At 42.8% G+C, this 13,865-nt stretch overlaps 1 protein-coding gene across 1 annotated transcript in view; it reads right to left on the bottom strand.

The window, feature by feature from the left end:
• Positions 1-13,865, bottom strand: part of ARHGAP6 (Rho GTPase activating protein 6) — a 790,107-nt gene that overhangs the window by 400,877 nt on the left and 375,365 nt on the right. Inside the window, exon 4 of the mRNA XM_078657678.1 lies at positions 9,392-9,648. Within this exon, the coding sequence (XP_078513804.1) occupies positions 9,392-9,648 (257 nt within the window). The remainder of the gene's footprint in view (positions 1-9,391; positions 9,649-13,865) is intronic.

The following is a 13,865-nucleotide window of genomic DNA, read 5'->3' as shown; positions in this document are numbered from 1 at the left end:
CCTTCAAATACCATTAAAGCCAAATTTGACATACACTGGTTAAGTGTTGTCTATCTGTGAAATTTAGTGTCAGAGCAAATCTACCCAACTGTTGTGGTAAACTTGTAATAGTATCAAAAAGCAGCAACATGAAACAAACATGCATTAAAAAAACACACACAAAACGCACATATCAAGCCATCAGATATACTTGCGTATATCAAGCACAAAAAGCATAGACAAAACAATAGCATATGTAAATAAGCGGTGACACACAACACTATTGCATGCACTTTTATGCACTGTGAACCTGCAGCTCAAAACAGAATATTCAGGCCTGCTTAATTTGTCAGGCTTAAAATCCTCACCAGGAACAATTCATAAAAGGATAAAATGCAAAAATATGTAAAACGCACGAACATTTCTGCACATAACACACAAAATATCAACTGTAACAACCATCTTTTGAAAACATGCTAAACCCTTTTAACTTTCCAAAAACATTTTCACAGACACTCTGCGTGTCCCCTGCGCCAACACCCTTTGAGGCCCTGCTTTTCCAAGCAATAATTTCTCCATCTGTTTACACTTACTCCTAACTCCCACCTCACTCTAAGGCTGAAAAAGACAAAAAAAAAACCTTCCCAACTCTTTCTAACCTTCAATAACCAACCCTATTTAAAAACACATGATATATATATATTACTCCTGTTAGGGGCTACAATTTATTTCTATACTTAGATTATTAAAACAGTTACTGTGACTAATTTGCAGAACATAACACATACCAGTTTTTAGAACAAATGCTTGTTTGCAATGGTACTCATTTCATCTACCTTAAAATGATGAAGGTCTCAGTTAGGTCCAGCAAAAGTTAAAACCTTCCACCCTGATATTAAACTCAAATCCTCTGCACCAGGCACATTGGCTCACTGACCTATTTAAAAGGAAACCCAAATGGGAATAACCTGCAAATTTGTATTATACCTAAATGTATGCATTTACTGAAGCCTAAAGCACTTTTAAAGCTATTGTAAATGGCAAAAATGCCCAAATTTTACCCAAATTCGACTTTAACATTTGGGGCACTTAAAAAATAAATATCCTATAATAATGTTACATATTAATCATCCTCAGAATGTTCTTTACAAATTGCAGAGATTGAACATTAAACATATCTCTTGCAAATCCTGAGAAAAATGAGTTTTTCACGTCTGCGTCAAGTGAAATTCTATATGCTAATTTCCTCATTATGCAGTATACAATTACTTAAATTAAATTATAATGCTAGGAGGTCACAGTATAAGTATTAAGCTTCATGAATAGTAAAAAACGAATTTTGTAGCACTGATTTTTATAACCCTATCAGTTTTGATAATTCCACATATTAAGGCTCTGTAATTGAATCTGACTTCATTTTCTTTGATTTTTTTTGTGTCACTTAGGCTGACGAACAAAGTGGCCTGGCCTCCCCAGGTTATGTACACATTAACCAGATTAAACTGTAAGAAACTAACTTTGGTCACCCGAAACTGACCTGTAAAGCCAATTTCCCTGATTGATCTTTATCTGAGATTGCCAATCAATGTTCAAGACATCGTTAACTTTTTGGTTTCCATGGACTTGCCCTATCTGGTTTCAGCATCTATTACGGTTTCCCTCTTTTTAACTGTTTATTCACTACATGGGTTAATTATTACTTAGCAACTGAGCCAAGAATATACTTATGCTTAAAGACAGGAAAACCCTTAATTAAAATGTCTTCCTATAATACAAAATAATGAACCTTAGTTTTAGTAACGTTTTTAAAACACTATTCTGAAATGCAAAGTTTCACCTGTGCAACTGAGGGGAAAATCCTGGCTGAATAAATATTCCTGTTTATTTTAGCTTGTCTCTAGGAGTTTGTTACATGAGCAGCTGGCAGTCTTTTTCAAACTAAAACATATCAATGCATGTTCTATATTTTTTTGAGTTCAGCAGGAATTTACTTCAGCTGATCTGTTTACCTGTTAATACCTAACACAATGTATATAAGGAAAATGCTGTAGATTTATTTTTTGCAAAACACACAATTTCGTTTTTGGGGGCTTTTTATTCCTAGTGAATGTGAATTTACATTTTAGTTTTTAAACATTTAGACATCTTGCTTAATAGACTGAAAACATCAAAAAGAAACACAAACACACATTTGAGCTCATTTCAGACAAACAGAAAGGGGTCAAACACTCCGGACACACAATAAGGCGCGCTTTTAGCCATGCATTTCGTGAATAGCGCCAACGCTATGTACTTACAGAAATTGCACTAATGGGAAAACCACATAGTCATTTAAACACACATTTAACCCACATATCAATACTCAGGACAGAAATAAGCCCACAGACTGTACTTAAACCAAACCATTTGTAAATACTAGTTGTAAGTCATATTTACAAGAAACGCTTCTCAATTGTGTTCCAAAAGACTGCAAAAACAGCCCAACAGACTGATGTATGTCCAAGAAGCAAAAACACACTCAATTCACTAGCTTTGACTAGCAGAACACCAAAAATCGCTCTGCATATCTTCATTCATAATATTGCACAGAACAAATGATCCTTGTATGTATTATGTCCATATTTTAATTCCCTGGGGATACAAAATCACCAAGGAAGAAATATGTTTTTAAATCTAAACCTATTTAGATATTCCCTCTAGGGAAGCCGGCTAATTTACTTCACATCACAACATGGTACCTTCCAAAATAAAGCAACACATTCTTCTTATGTGAGCTTTCAAACAGGCATGCCCAAATATATTGCAAAATATACAATATTATAATCAAAATAGTGCTTAATGTACTTTTCGTACGTGCACCGTTCAACTAAACCAAATAGAGAAAATTCTCCTCATTACCCGTCTACACAAATTGCAATTCGCGTATGCAAACCTATACAAATCCAAAAGTTGGCCAACACAAATTCCAAAGTTCCAAAGCTACAGTCCCAAATTTGCTAAGATTAGGCATCTTATAGCTCACTAATCTAGCTTCAAACTTCAAGGGGTTATCTCTACCAATACACTCGCAAATATACGAGCCCCTCGGCTTTGGTAATTTGCAATAACCAAATCAAAAACCAAGAAACCAAACCCCTCGGCTTTGGTAATTGCAATAACCAAATCAAAACCAAGAAACCGAACAAAGTCGTGGGAGCGACCCACTTGTACTTAACTCTTACTTTTACTAATCAAAAGGTTATCCAAATTCTAACTGTCAAGTTCTAAATGACCTAACGGTCTCTTTGTTTTATTTTTAATACTCACGCCAAAAAGGGTTCTCAGTCAGGAGTGACATCATGTGGAGGATCAAAATCAGGAAGAGCAGAAATACACTGGGCTGCAGAGACGAAGAATCTCCAGAATCCCTGTGCACAGAGTACCTTCTTAGTAGAATCCTGTCTTGTCCTCCTCAGTAGCTTTCTGTCTCCCGACAAGATCACTCCCACAGATAGTCACTTCTCTGATGAAGCCCGCGTTGGCCGCGCCATTTGAAGAACTGAAATCTTCATTCTCAGGGGTCTCCCTAATACAAAAGAACTTGGCACAGAAGCTGAAATATTAAAAGACATCTTTATTAAACTTAATAAGTGAGGCCACGTCACACAGAAGCCGTAGCAAGTGAATGAGGTAGTCTAAAGAATACAGAACACAGAGGTCTTTTATATGCTTAGGATTTACAAACTCAGCATACAAGAAAGGGGCAGTCCTAGCTTCTGCAAGCATACAAAATACCTAATATGGAAATACAAGATCTGCAAAATATTAGCCAATAGAAAAACATCATGTAACCAGAATGTCCCCCTTACGTCGTGTTTCTGCCCAACCCATAAGTTAATCAACTTCAGCACTTATAGGTCAATCAGTAATGGCAGAACGTGTCTGTATGCAGTTAGGCCAGCTAGTGTCTGAGATTGCTTTCAAAGCAAGGACAGAGGGGGGTTTTCTACACGTTGCAGTCCAAAGGGCAGAAACACTTCATAAATAGAGCAGTCTGTGTAAAGGCAACACAAATTCATGACAAATGTAAGATGGAGTCAAAATTAAAGAACCTCAGTTCCCTCTGAGATCTTGACCATTTCAGAGAGTTTGCTCTGATGCTGCAACCATTGGAACTTCAGGTCCCACTGCAGAGCCTGTATATGCCATTTGGCATTTGTCAATAGGGTTGCAGGAGGCGATGAGGTCCAACAGACTCAGTGTCAGTCTCACCGAATACAGGGATAGAGGCTGAAACTTTGGTATCATAACCTGAACATCCTGGACATGCCACTCTGGAAGATAGGCCCAAAACTGCATTGTGTCCAGAACAGCTTCAATCAAAGGGAGCATCTGAGAGTGGATCAGCTGTGACTTTGGCACATTGATAATGAACCCCTGTGAAAGCAGGAGATTTAACGTAGTCTGGAGGTGGGAGAGGTCAGCCAGGGGCAAGCTCCCCTTCAACGGCTTGTCTGCCAGATAGGGGAAGAAAGGTACCCCTCAAACTGTGCAGATGAGCTGCGACCACAGCCATCACCTTGGTGTACATCCGAGGGGCACTGGTATGGCCACAAGGGAGCACCATGAACTGACAGTGCTCACGGACATACCGTGAACCGCAGGTAGTGCCAATGGGCAGGCAGGATGTGAATGGTAAAATATACGCCCTGCAAGTTCAACGCCACCATTCACTTACCAGGGTCTAGGGCAGACAAGACCTGAGCCAGAGTGAGCATTTTGAAGTTTTCCTTTTTGAGGAAGTAGTTGAGGGCTTGCAGATCTAGAATAGGACCAGAGAGCAGCAGAATTAGTAACCACAGCCTACTTCTGGTGCCAGAACCCTCTTGAAGGCTCCCTTGGCCAAGAGAGTCCTGACTTCCTCCTGAAGCAAGTTCAGATGGTTCTCTGTCAGCTAATTGTAAGTCAGAGGAATGAAGGGAGACAGTCTCAAAGGGGAGGGAGTAGCCCTTTCGGACAACCTGAAGAACCAACAAGTCTGATGAGGTGATGGCTGATCCTGCCACTAACTGGCTGCCCATGATTCAGAAGGGCTGGACTAGGAAGGTTTAGAGGCAGCATGGGGAGGAGGGGACTGACTACTTCTGGCTGCCTGACCCATGGGGTCAAAAGGAGCCGCACCCATGGCCATGCAGATGTTGCTGAACGTGCGCAGTCATGTGGCTGGGATATGGCTGGTGTGGGTGGAAGCCCTAAAGGGGCGAAAAGCAGAATGGAGTTAATGAGAGGTCCAAGGACGTGGCCATATCCCATGAGTCCTTTAAGCGCTCCGGGCCATAACTGACTGGTCTCTGAAGAGACGGGTGCCATCAAAGGGTACGTCCATAAAGGAAGCCTGGACAGCCCCAGAAAATCCAGAAGTTCTCAGCCAGGCATGGAATCAAACAGCCCCGTCAATGACATTGCTCTGCCCAGTGAGTCGGTTGCATCAAGACCACAACGAATGGTGAACTTGGCCACATGTCTCTCTCTCTCTCTCCCGTCTGCTTGGGAGAGAATGGCCTGGACCTTCTACATGCCCTGGGGCAGCACATGTGCAACTGTTTCCCACAAAGAGTGGGAGTAACGGCCCAATATGCACGCAGTGTTCACTGCCCGCAATGCAAGGCTGGCGGAAAAATATTTTCTTGCCCCAATTATCCAATCTCTTAGATTTCCTATCCGGGGGCGCGAAAGAGAATGCACTTTGTGAGGTAGAGGCTTGGACCACCAAGCTCTCGGGGTAGGGTGGTTGGTGAGGAATTTTGGGGCGCACAGTGCAGGGCAATGGCGGCGGGTGATTGTTGTATTCACATGAGCCCCTGTGCTGGACTTGGACCAGGTTTCCAGAAGGAAATCAGGCAAGGCCTTGTTGAAAGGTAGAAGGGGTTCCAAGGAGGAGATTCACTTCTACTGGACCTCTAAAAAGATGTTCGTCATGACTTCCACCGAAGGGAGCTGAAGATCCAGGACCTCAGCTGGCCTTCTCACCACCATAGCATATGAAGGTCCCTACTCTGTAGCCACCGTAGGGGGAGAAAGCAGGCCAGAATCTGGAGAAGTATCCAGTCCACAGGCCTCACCCAATACCTCATACCAGTTCAATTCGTGGTCGGGTTTGTCTTGTAAAGAGTCTATCAACCCCTCCCAATCTTCCTTCATTCCTAGCACCCCAAAATAAGGCTAAGGAATCAACCTAAGACTCAAAGGTGATTTTGGCGCTGGAATCGGCATCGGTTGGTGCCGATCCAGCTCCTGGTCATCAGGGATAAGCATGAGGCTGAAGCCACCGGGGATGCTCAAGGCGTTGAAAGTCCAGGTGCTGGTGATCGTCACACTGGCACGACTGGCACTGGTCCAGATTCAACTCTGGATCCACTGGGGGCATTGGTGCCGGAGCCGCCGGTGTGGAACCCGATGTAGCCCCTTCTGAGACCACGGGCCAAAAGACGCACAGGGAGGGGTCAGGTCACCCAAATATGAGGCACATGGCATTATAAAATTCTTTAAGAAGGGCGGGGGTCGCTGCGGCTCCTGGAAAGGCAGGGAAGCATGGAGTCAACCCAGGTGCAGGTTCCGCAGAATGAGGCCTAGAGCGCCAAGACTTCTCCGTCACGTCGGACGACGGATTGGGAGAAGTTGATGCACGCCTCAACTTCATATGTTTCTTATGCCTCTTACCTGACCAACCGATGACTTCGAATGGGAGGACTAAGTCTTAGGACTGCCGGAGCCGGTGACCAGACCTTCCTCTCGCCTAGGATCTGCAACGAAACCTCAGGGGCAAAAGGCATGGGGCCGAACCCCGGGCCACAAGCAACTTTAGGGAACGCTCCCTCAAAGCTTTCGGAGCCATGACCTGGCAGTTGAAGCACATCTGCGAGTCAGAGTTGTGCTCCAGGCACTAGTGACAACTTAAGTGTGGATCAGTCATCGACATGGCATGATGGCAGGTGCCTCACTGTTGTAATCCAGAAGCATTCTTTGACCTTGAGGAAAAACCTACACACCAAAAATGTGTAATTTTTTTTTTAAACCTGTCAAAAAGTGCAAGAGGGTAGCTCTCTTCACAAATCTGTGCTAGCTATTGCAGAAAGAAAAGAACTGAAATCAGTGAGCCGAGGTGACGCAGATGTCACCTCTAGGACGGACGACAATGCCAATAACGTCCCGTGGAGCTGACCGACACCACCTACCTGTGTACAAGGGTATCGCTCGAGCAAAAGTCTTCCGGAACCAGCCTGAGAAATTTTAAAGTAAGGAATCTATGCCTAGATGCCTCTATATTATCCAATATAGGGATGTGAGGTTGACTTCATGGTCACAAATCCCAACTGATACACTCAGCCTTTCATAGTACTGAGATTGATAAAGTGAGTACCACCTAGTTGGGTGCAGCGCAGGAAACGAGGGGGGATACAACTGGATCGCGGATCCGGCAACTGTGATTGGGTTGGATCTGGTATACAGGCTGGCTCCAATGAACAGCATTTGTTCTCGTATAATTTCCAGACGCCAGGAATCATTCGGCAGTGTTCACAGGTTGTCCGCTTTCCATTCGGAGCAAAAATGTGTAGGCTGTGAGGAAGGTTTCATATTTTCATGCCCAGTAAGGACCATCACAAAGGACTCACTCAAAGAGCAATCAGCTCTCCTTTTGCTGGAGCATGAAACGGACTGTGACCTATTTAGACCCTAACATCTAAATGCCAAAGCAATGGAGGGAGGTTTGCTCAGCAAATTGTGCTAGATTAGTCACTAAGACTGAAAGGAGCTACTTAGTGCCTGCATGAGTCCCTTGTGAAAGAGCTGAGTGTTGTCACTTGCATTGAGGTGAGTCTATAGCTGAGGCGAGCTGACCCACTACCCCATGTGGTGCGCAGTAGTAGGCAGATTTAAAATGTGAATGGTACAGCAACAGACCACTGGATGAAGAAGGCTGCATCTACACAATTTTAGTAAAATGATTTTTTTTTCTAAAACAAGACCTTAAAGGATTGCTCGCCTCTGTATGCATACACAAGATAATGAAATGTAATTTGGGATGATTCAGTGCTCCTTTGAGACCCAATATAGTTTCTCAACCATTGCCATGCAAACACTCTAGAGTACGTTGAATGATACATCAACAACCAATCGCATGAGGTGAGAAATTAGCCCACTGTGTATTTTAAAGTACAAGCAACAAACAGTCATACAGATGGTCAATCCAGACCTCAAAAGTAGTAGCAAAAAACACAATGAAAGGACTAATGCTCTTTATAGATTGCTAAGCATGTGGTTGGTCACTAGTCACACGATTGTTTTGTCTGAGATTGCACTTTCTCATCTAGCGTCCACCAAGAAATACTACTACTCAGGTTACTACTCATGTTTGTCTTGCATCATCAAACCAACAGCATAACTTAATTGCTTTCAGGTGCAGTACCGTGGAAGGGATGGACAGAGAAAAAATAGGATACAAATGATTAGGCTGTTCAGTTTTGTTTACACACAACATGTAGATGGACCCGGTTGGGGTCACAATGATCATGTCCCTTACAGTTGAAGTCGTGGCAGAGCAGTCATGGATACAATGACCTATTACAGAAGGCATTTGGGAAGCTACTTGGACAGCAAAAATATTGCATTCACCGTGTATGAATATACCAGTTAGGACAGGTGAGACTGGAATTTGTTTTTTGAATTAAAACAAAACCCTGATTAAAATGTGTCCATTATAACTTGGGCTACAATGACCGTAATTAGTGAACTTAGGCTCCTAAGGATATTCAGGGAACGGATTCAGTGTCTTCAAGTGAGTACTTGGGCTTGGCATTAGTAGACCTGGTTTCAGTACAGACCACTATATTAAAAACCCCAAAGGACATTCTGGAACAAGTTATGTGTGTGCACTTCCTCATACGTAAAGCCTCTAAAGCCAAATAGAATTCAAAGGCTGTGAATACCAGAAACACAGATACTCATCACACCAGCATATCCAGGAGCAATAGAAGGCAAAGGTGTATTCAGTCAATGACATTAACGCTGTGCTCACAACAGTATGCATTCTCCGATCTCAGCAGGGAGGGGGGTGATGGGGAGGGGGTAAGGGGAGATGGTCACAGAAGAGGAAAATGATGGACAGCCACGTTTGAAGAGGTGGGGCTTGGCCATGTACCTACAGCTGTAAACATCATATGCCCCTCAGGCGGAACATTAATTTAACACTGCCTTATTGGATATTGGGCAATAACAAGTCACAATCTTCGAAACTTACCTCCAGGCTCATAAAATGGAAAAAAAAGAACATACTGAAACTAAAGGGAGCAGACAACACCATATTTTACCTCTGGCCCACGTTTTAAGAGCACCTTCTTTGCACACATCGCTTTGAATACTGCTGGCCACTCACCCGCCTCCTTGCACGTGGAGCTGGCTCTGGTGTGTTAGGCGAGGTGGATTCATTGGGGGTTTCCGAGGTTGAGCTAAGAGATGAGTTACTGCTTGAGAGTTCCTTGGTCGACCGCCTCGTTCCAAATGGTAAAATGGAGGCAACAAAGTCCGTCACTTCTTTTTGCTCCTCCTTCTGAGTATCCTGCTTTAGCTTCTGGGCTCTGTCATTGGCTATTACCTGGGACAGTGACATTCCAAAAGCCTGAGGCAAAGATTCTGAAACAGAGAAGAATGTAGCATGTGACATCGATTTCACAAGTGATTCATGTCAAGGTGTGAAACGCATGATATTCGGATTAGCAAATCATTTTTTCAAAGTCCAATTTTTAGTCGCATGCCTGGGTTCCATTAGTGAACGCAGAGCCACTCATCTGTTCCTGCAGATGCACAAGCCAACACTTTTCCCAACCACAAGGCTAAAAGATGCTTTGTGTGCCAGATATGGGGCCTGCCAATTTTTGTCAAACACGAGATTCTAAGGTTTTCAAGACTTTTTGGCACGGGTTGCAGGGCAACGGGATTAAGTAACAAGGCATGTGCAGATTCATATGCTTTCAATCTGTAGAGGAAGCAGCACAGATGGATACAAAACATTTATCAAGACCTCAGGCAACAGTTAGATCGCAACACAGTAGTAAAATGCAGAGTATCTTCTATTCTTTATATCTAAAACGCACTTACAACTTATGGTGCTTGGTGGTGTCCAGAACTAAAAGTGTGCCGGTGCTTGCAGGGTTGAGTACCGACACTAATTCTGAGGTCTCGCCTTCCAGAGCACAAGCTCTCTGAGAAAGACCTACTGTCAGCTTACATTCGGCGCAGAGCCCACCCATTGCTTATTATTAGTTGATTTTGTCATTCTTATTTGCTTTCTTTTTATTCAGTGACTTGCCTTGACCCTCTTGTGTTGCACCAAATCTAGCAAACATCTATATGGATCACATAGAGCGTACATATGCCACTAACAAAACAAACCCTCACCGCGCTAACATTAAATGCTGGCACAGATATTTAGATGATATCTTTCTCATCTGGTGTGGTAATGAGATGGAATTCTATGACTTCGTAATGTATCTCAACAGCATCCAGACATACCTTACCTTCACTTCCACATTACACAAAACAATAGCCAACATTCACAAGAAAAACTCTATACATCACTTCACAGGAAACCCACAGAGAGGAACACGCTATTAGCATATAAAAGCCATCACCCTCAGGCACCTAGGGAAGGGTTACCATTGGGACAGTTCTTAAGGGTTCGCAGGAACTGTTCACGTAAAGAGGACTATATGCGTGAGGCGGAAGTACATAAAGCGGAACTGGTAGCTAGATGGTATCCTAATAGAATTATCAAAAAATCCATGAAGCGTGCTTGGTACTGCCCAAGGGAAGAGCTTCTCACCACTAGACCAACAGCACCACCTGACAGAATGGTCTGTGTTACCACTTTTGGAGTACATACCAATAAAGTTCGCAATTTGATTACCAAAAATTGGAACTTAATCAAAGCATTGAGCCTGAAATTAAGGTTCCTATGTTCGCCTACAAGCTGGGTAGAAATATATAAGACCATCTCATTAGATCTTCTACTGAAACCAACAAAAGAAAGGAATACCCTTCAGTCAACCTGGGGGCTACCAGAGCTGAAAGGCCATACACATGTGGCAATTGTGTGGTTTGTCCCTACACTGACAACACTAACTCTTTCCAACACGGTAACTGCACACATACCCTGGAATTTTTCTCAAATTGTAATACACGCAGTGTGGTATATGCATCTGTGTCCCTGTGGACTACCATATATATCGGGCAAACTCAGGAACCAGTGAAAGCCTGCATTGGACAACATCGTAGTCGTATAAGAAGATCAGTTGCCAATGCCCCACTTGTATCACATTTCAATGAGAAACAACATACAGTAGATGATATCAGGTGATTGACAGTGCTAAAATCCCTGAGAGAGGTGGCGATATTACACAAATTGTGCAAAGTAGACAGTGCCATTGGATAGATAGAATCGATTCTATAAACCAAGGCCTGAACTCCGCGGAGGAGTGGCGGGGTTTTGTAGCACCACTAAACTGATAGAACCCACCTCAAACCCGATTTTTACTGTTTTTTTTATATATATATATATGACGCATAGGTATGACCACTATGACCTACAGCAATAATCTTGCGACTGTGATTATGAATAAGTTCAAGTTCCTTACTATGTTTTAAACTGTGTCCTCTTGTATTAACAAGGAGTATATCACCAAATATGTATACCATAACACTGACTGAACATGTGTGTCATTTATGTATATGAACTTCATTGTATCAATACCTGAACCTCCTTTTGGAGCACGTCACAATTGTTGCACATTGCAGTTCGAATTGGTCGTTCCAAATATTGTTTCTTGAATAATACCTATGCCCCTGCCATCACGTTTTTATGATCCAACTTGTATTCCCAGTCTGTCCTTAAAACCTGAAATGCCAGCCACCTTTACTATTTACTATGTCCTCTTCTCTTTCCATTATCACAGCAGCTGTCTGCTTTCCCCTTTACAACACCAATTACCGGATCGTCCTTATTGCGGCAATCCTCTAATTGCCTACGCAAGCTTCCCCAGTTTCCTTTTTACATAGACTCCACGTGCACGCCAGTTCGACGTCATTGAACCACGGCAAACGGACACAGCAACTTTGTCGACAACACGTATCCTTCTCGTCTTGCAGATTTATCCTCGGTAAGACATTAACCAGCTATTATGGACACTCCTCCCGCTTTAGGGCCCCTATGCTATAGTTAATAATACCGGCTCATCTCATTGCAGAATACTCGGAGATCAATTAGACGGCCATCCTGCCATTATTGACCAGCTCACCACATTAGTCCCGATTCAGTGGCTTCTACTCTGGTAAGATTACAGGATTTTCATCATTAGTCTCCTCATTCTGCCATTAAGCACAATCGCGTATTACCCCTCCCTTCTCACAGAATTCCGCCACAGACCTTGACCTACAAATTCGCTCTCTAATGGTGACCGTCAGTCTTCTTCTCACACAGGGGTAAGTGCCCTAATAATTGAAGTATGGCCGGTTATTTATACCTCATTTTTCCTCTATATATATATATCCCTAACCACTCGTTCCTTACCTTATACTACAGAACCCAGCTGGGTCTCCCTGTAAGTATGTTCTCCTTCAATTTCTCACGGTTGGCTTCGCGTTTTTTTCACCCTGTACACTTTGCGGTTTAGAATCCCGGTAATTTTGTAAATACCCCTACAAATAATAGTGCTTTGTCCTAAGGTCCCAGTAATTTTCTCACACACTCACTCTCTTTTCCAGATGTTCCCAATACCATAAGACCTGATGAGACCACACATCCTAGAGAAGGTCGAAACGCAGTCGAAACTTTTGTGAAAACGCACCATTGTCACAGCCCTTATTATTGTGTAAAGTTGCTGTATATACCTTGAGGAAATTATAAATATGGTCGTTTTCAGTGAAAAACTACCTGATACCTTGTAAATACTGTCACCTCTTGTCACTCACTGTTAGGTTCATGCTACACTTGGGACACTTATTCACACTGTGTTTTACCTTCTTTGTTTGATAATTGTTGATATATTGTGTAAATAATATAAACATATGTGTATAACGAAATCTTTAGCGTGTCTGGTCCCTCCTTCTATGACATCATTATAACCCTTTCATCGTGATTGTGCATTGATATAATTATACACTATTCCACAGGAACCATTGTTTTCCTGTTATAAACTAGCTACCCTTGTTCCGCTGTGAGTAGGGTTCCCTTGTTCCCCCTTTCGGTCAATAAAGTAGACATTTCCTCTTTACGTGCGTCCTTCCACGGCTCACGTTTAGGGAACTACTTATTCTTTTTCTTAAGCATGCCACCACAGTGCATGTGTTTTTCAACTGTCTTCTTGGTGAACTTTGCTCCCTTCTATCTGCACTTGTGCTACTCTCGCTTGCCTGTGTCTGTCCCCCGCTTGTTCGTCTCTCTCATCCGAATGCTTCTTCACACGCTCTTACTCTCGTCTATGTGCTTCTCTTCTCTCCCCCTCACCCGCAACCCATATTGTTCTCTTGCCCATGTTCTGTGCTTCAACCTCTGCCCTCCGAGCTGCTTCCCCTGCTCTTCTTGTGGCTTCCTCCATCCACTTAAAAAAATAAAGATGTTTTATTACTTTTTTTTTTTTAATTACTGATACACCTCAGATCAGTAAATAAAACATAAAAAAGCATTTGCATCGTTTTGTATGAGTGTGCATGTGCAGTGCACACATCTACAAAATAACGCCCTGGCCCCTTCATAGCAATTTCTTTTCCCTCTTTATCCAAGTTGCACATTATCAGGGAAGCTGTACAACATCGATAAAAACCAATGGCAAAGCAAATAATTCCCAAAAGCTCTG

This window comes from Lissotriton helveticus, chromosome 8, assembly GCF_964261635.1.
Source record: "Lissotriton helveticus chromosome 8, aLisHel1.1, whole genome shotgun sequence".
NCBI lineage: Eukaryota > Metazoa > Chordata > Amphibia > Caudata > Salamandridae > Lissotriton > Lissotriton helveticus.
This window is presented reverse-complemented; position numbering and strand designations above follow the sequence as displayed.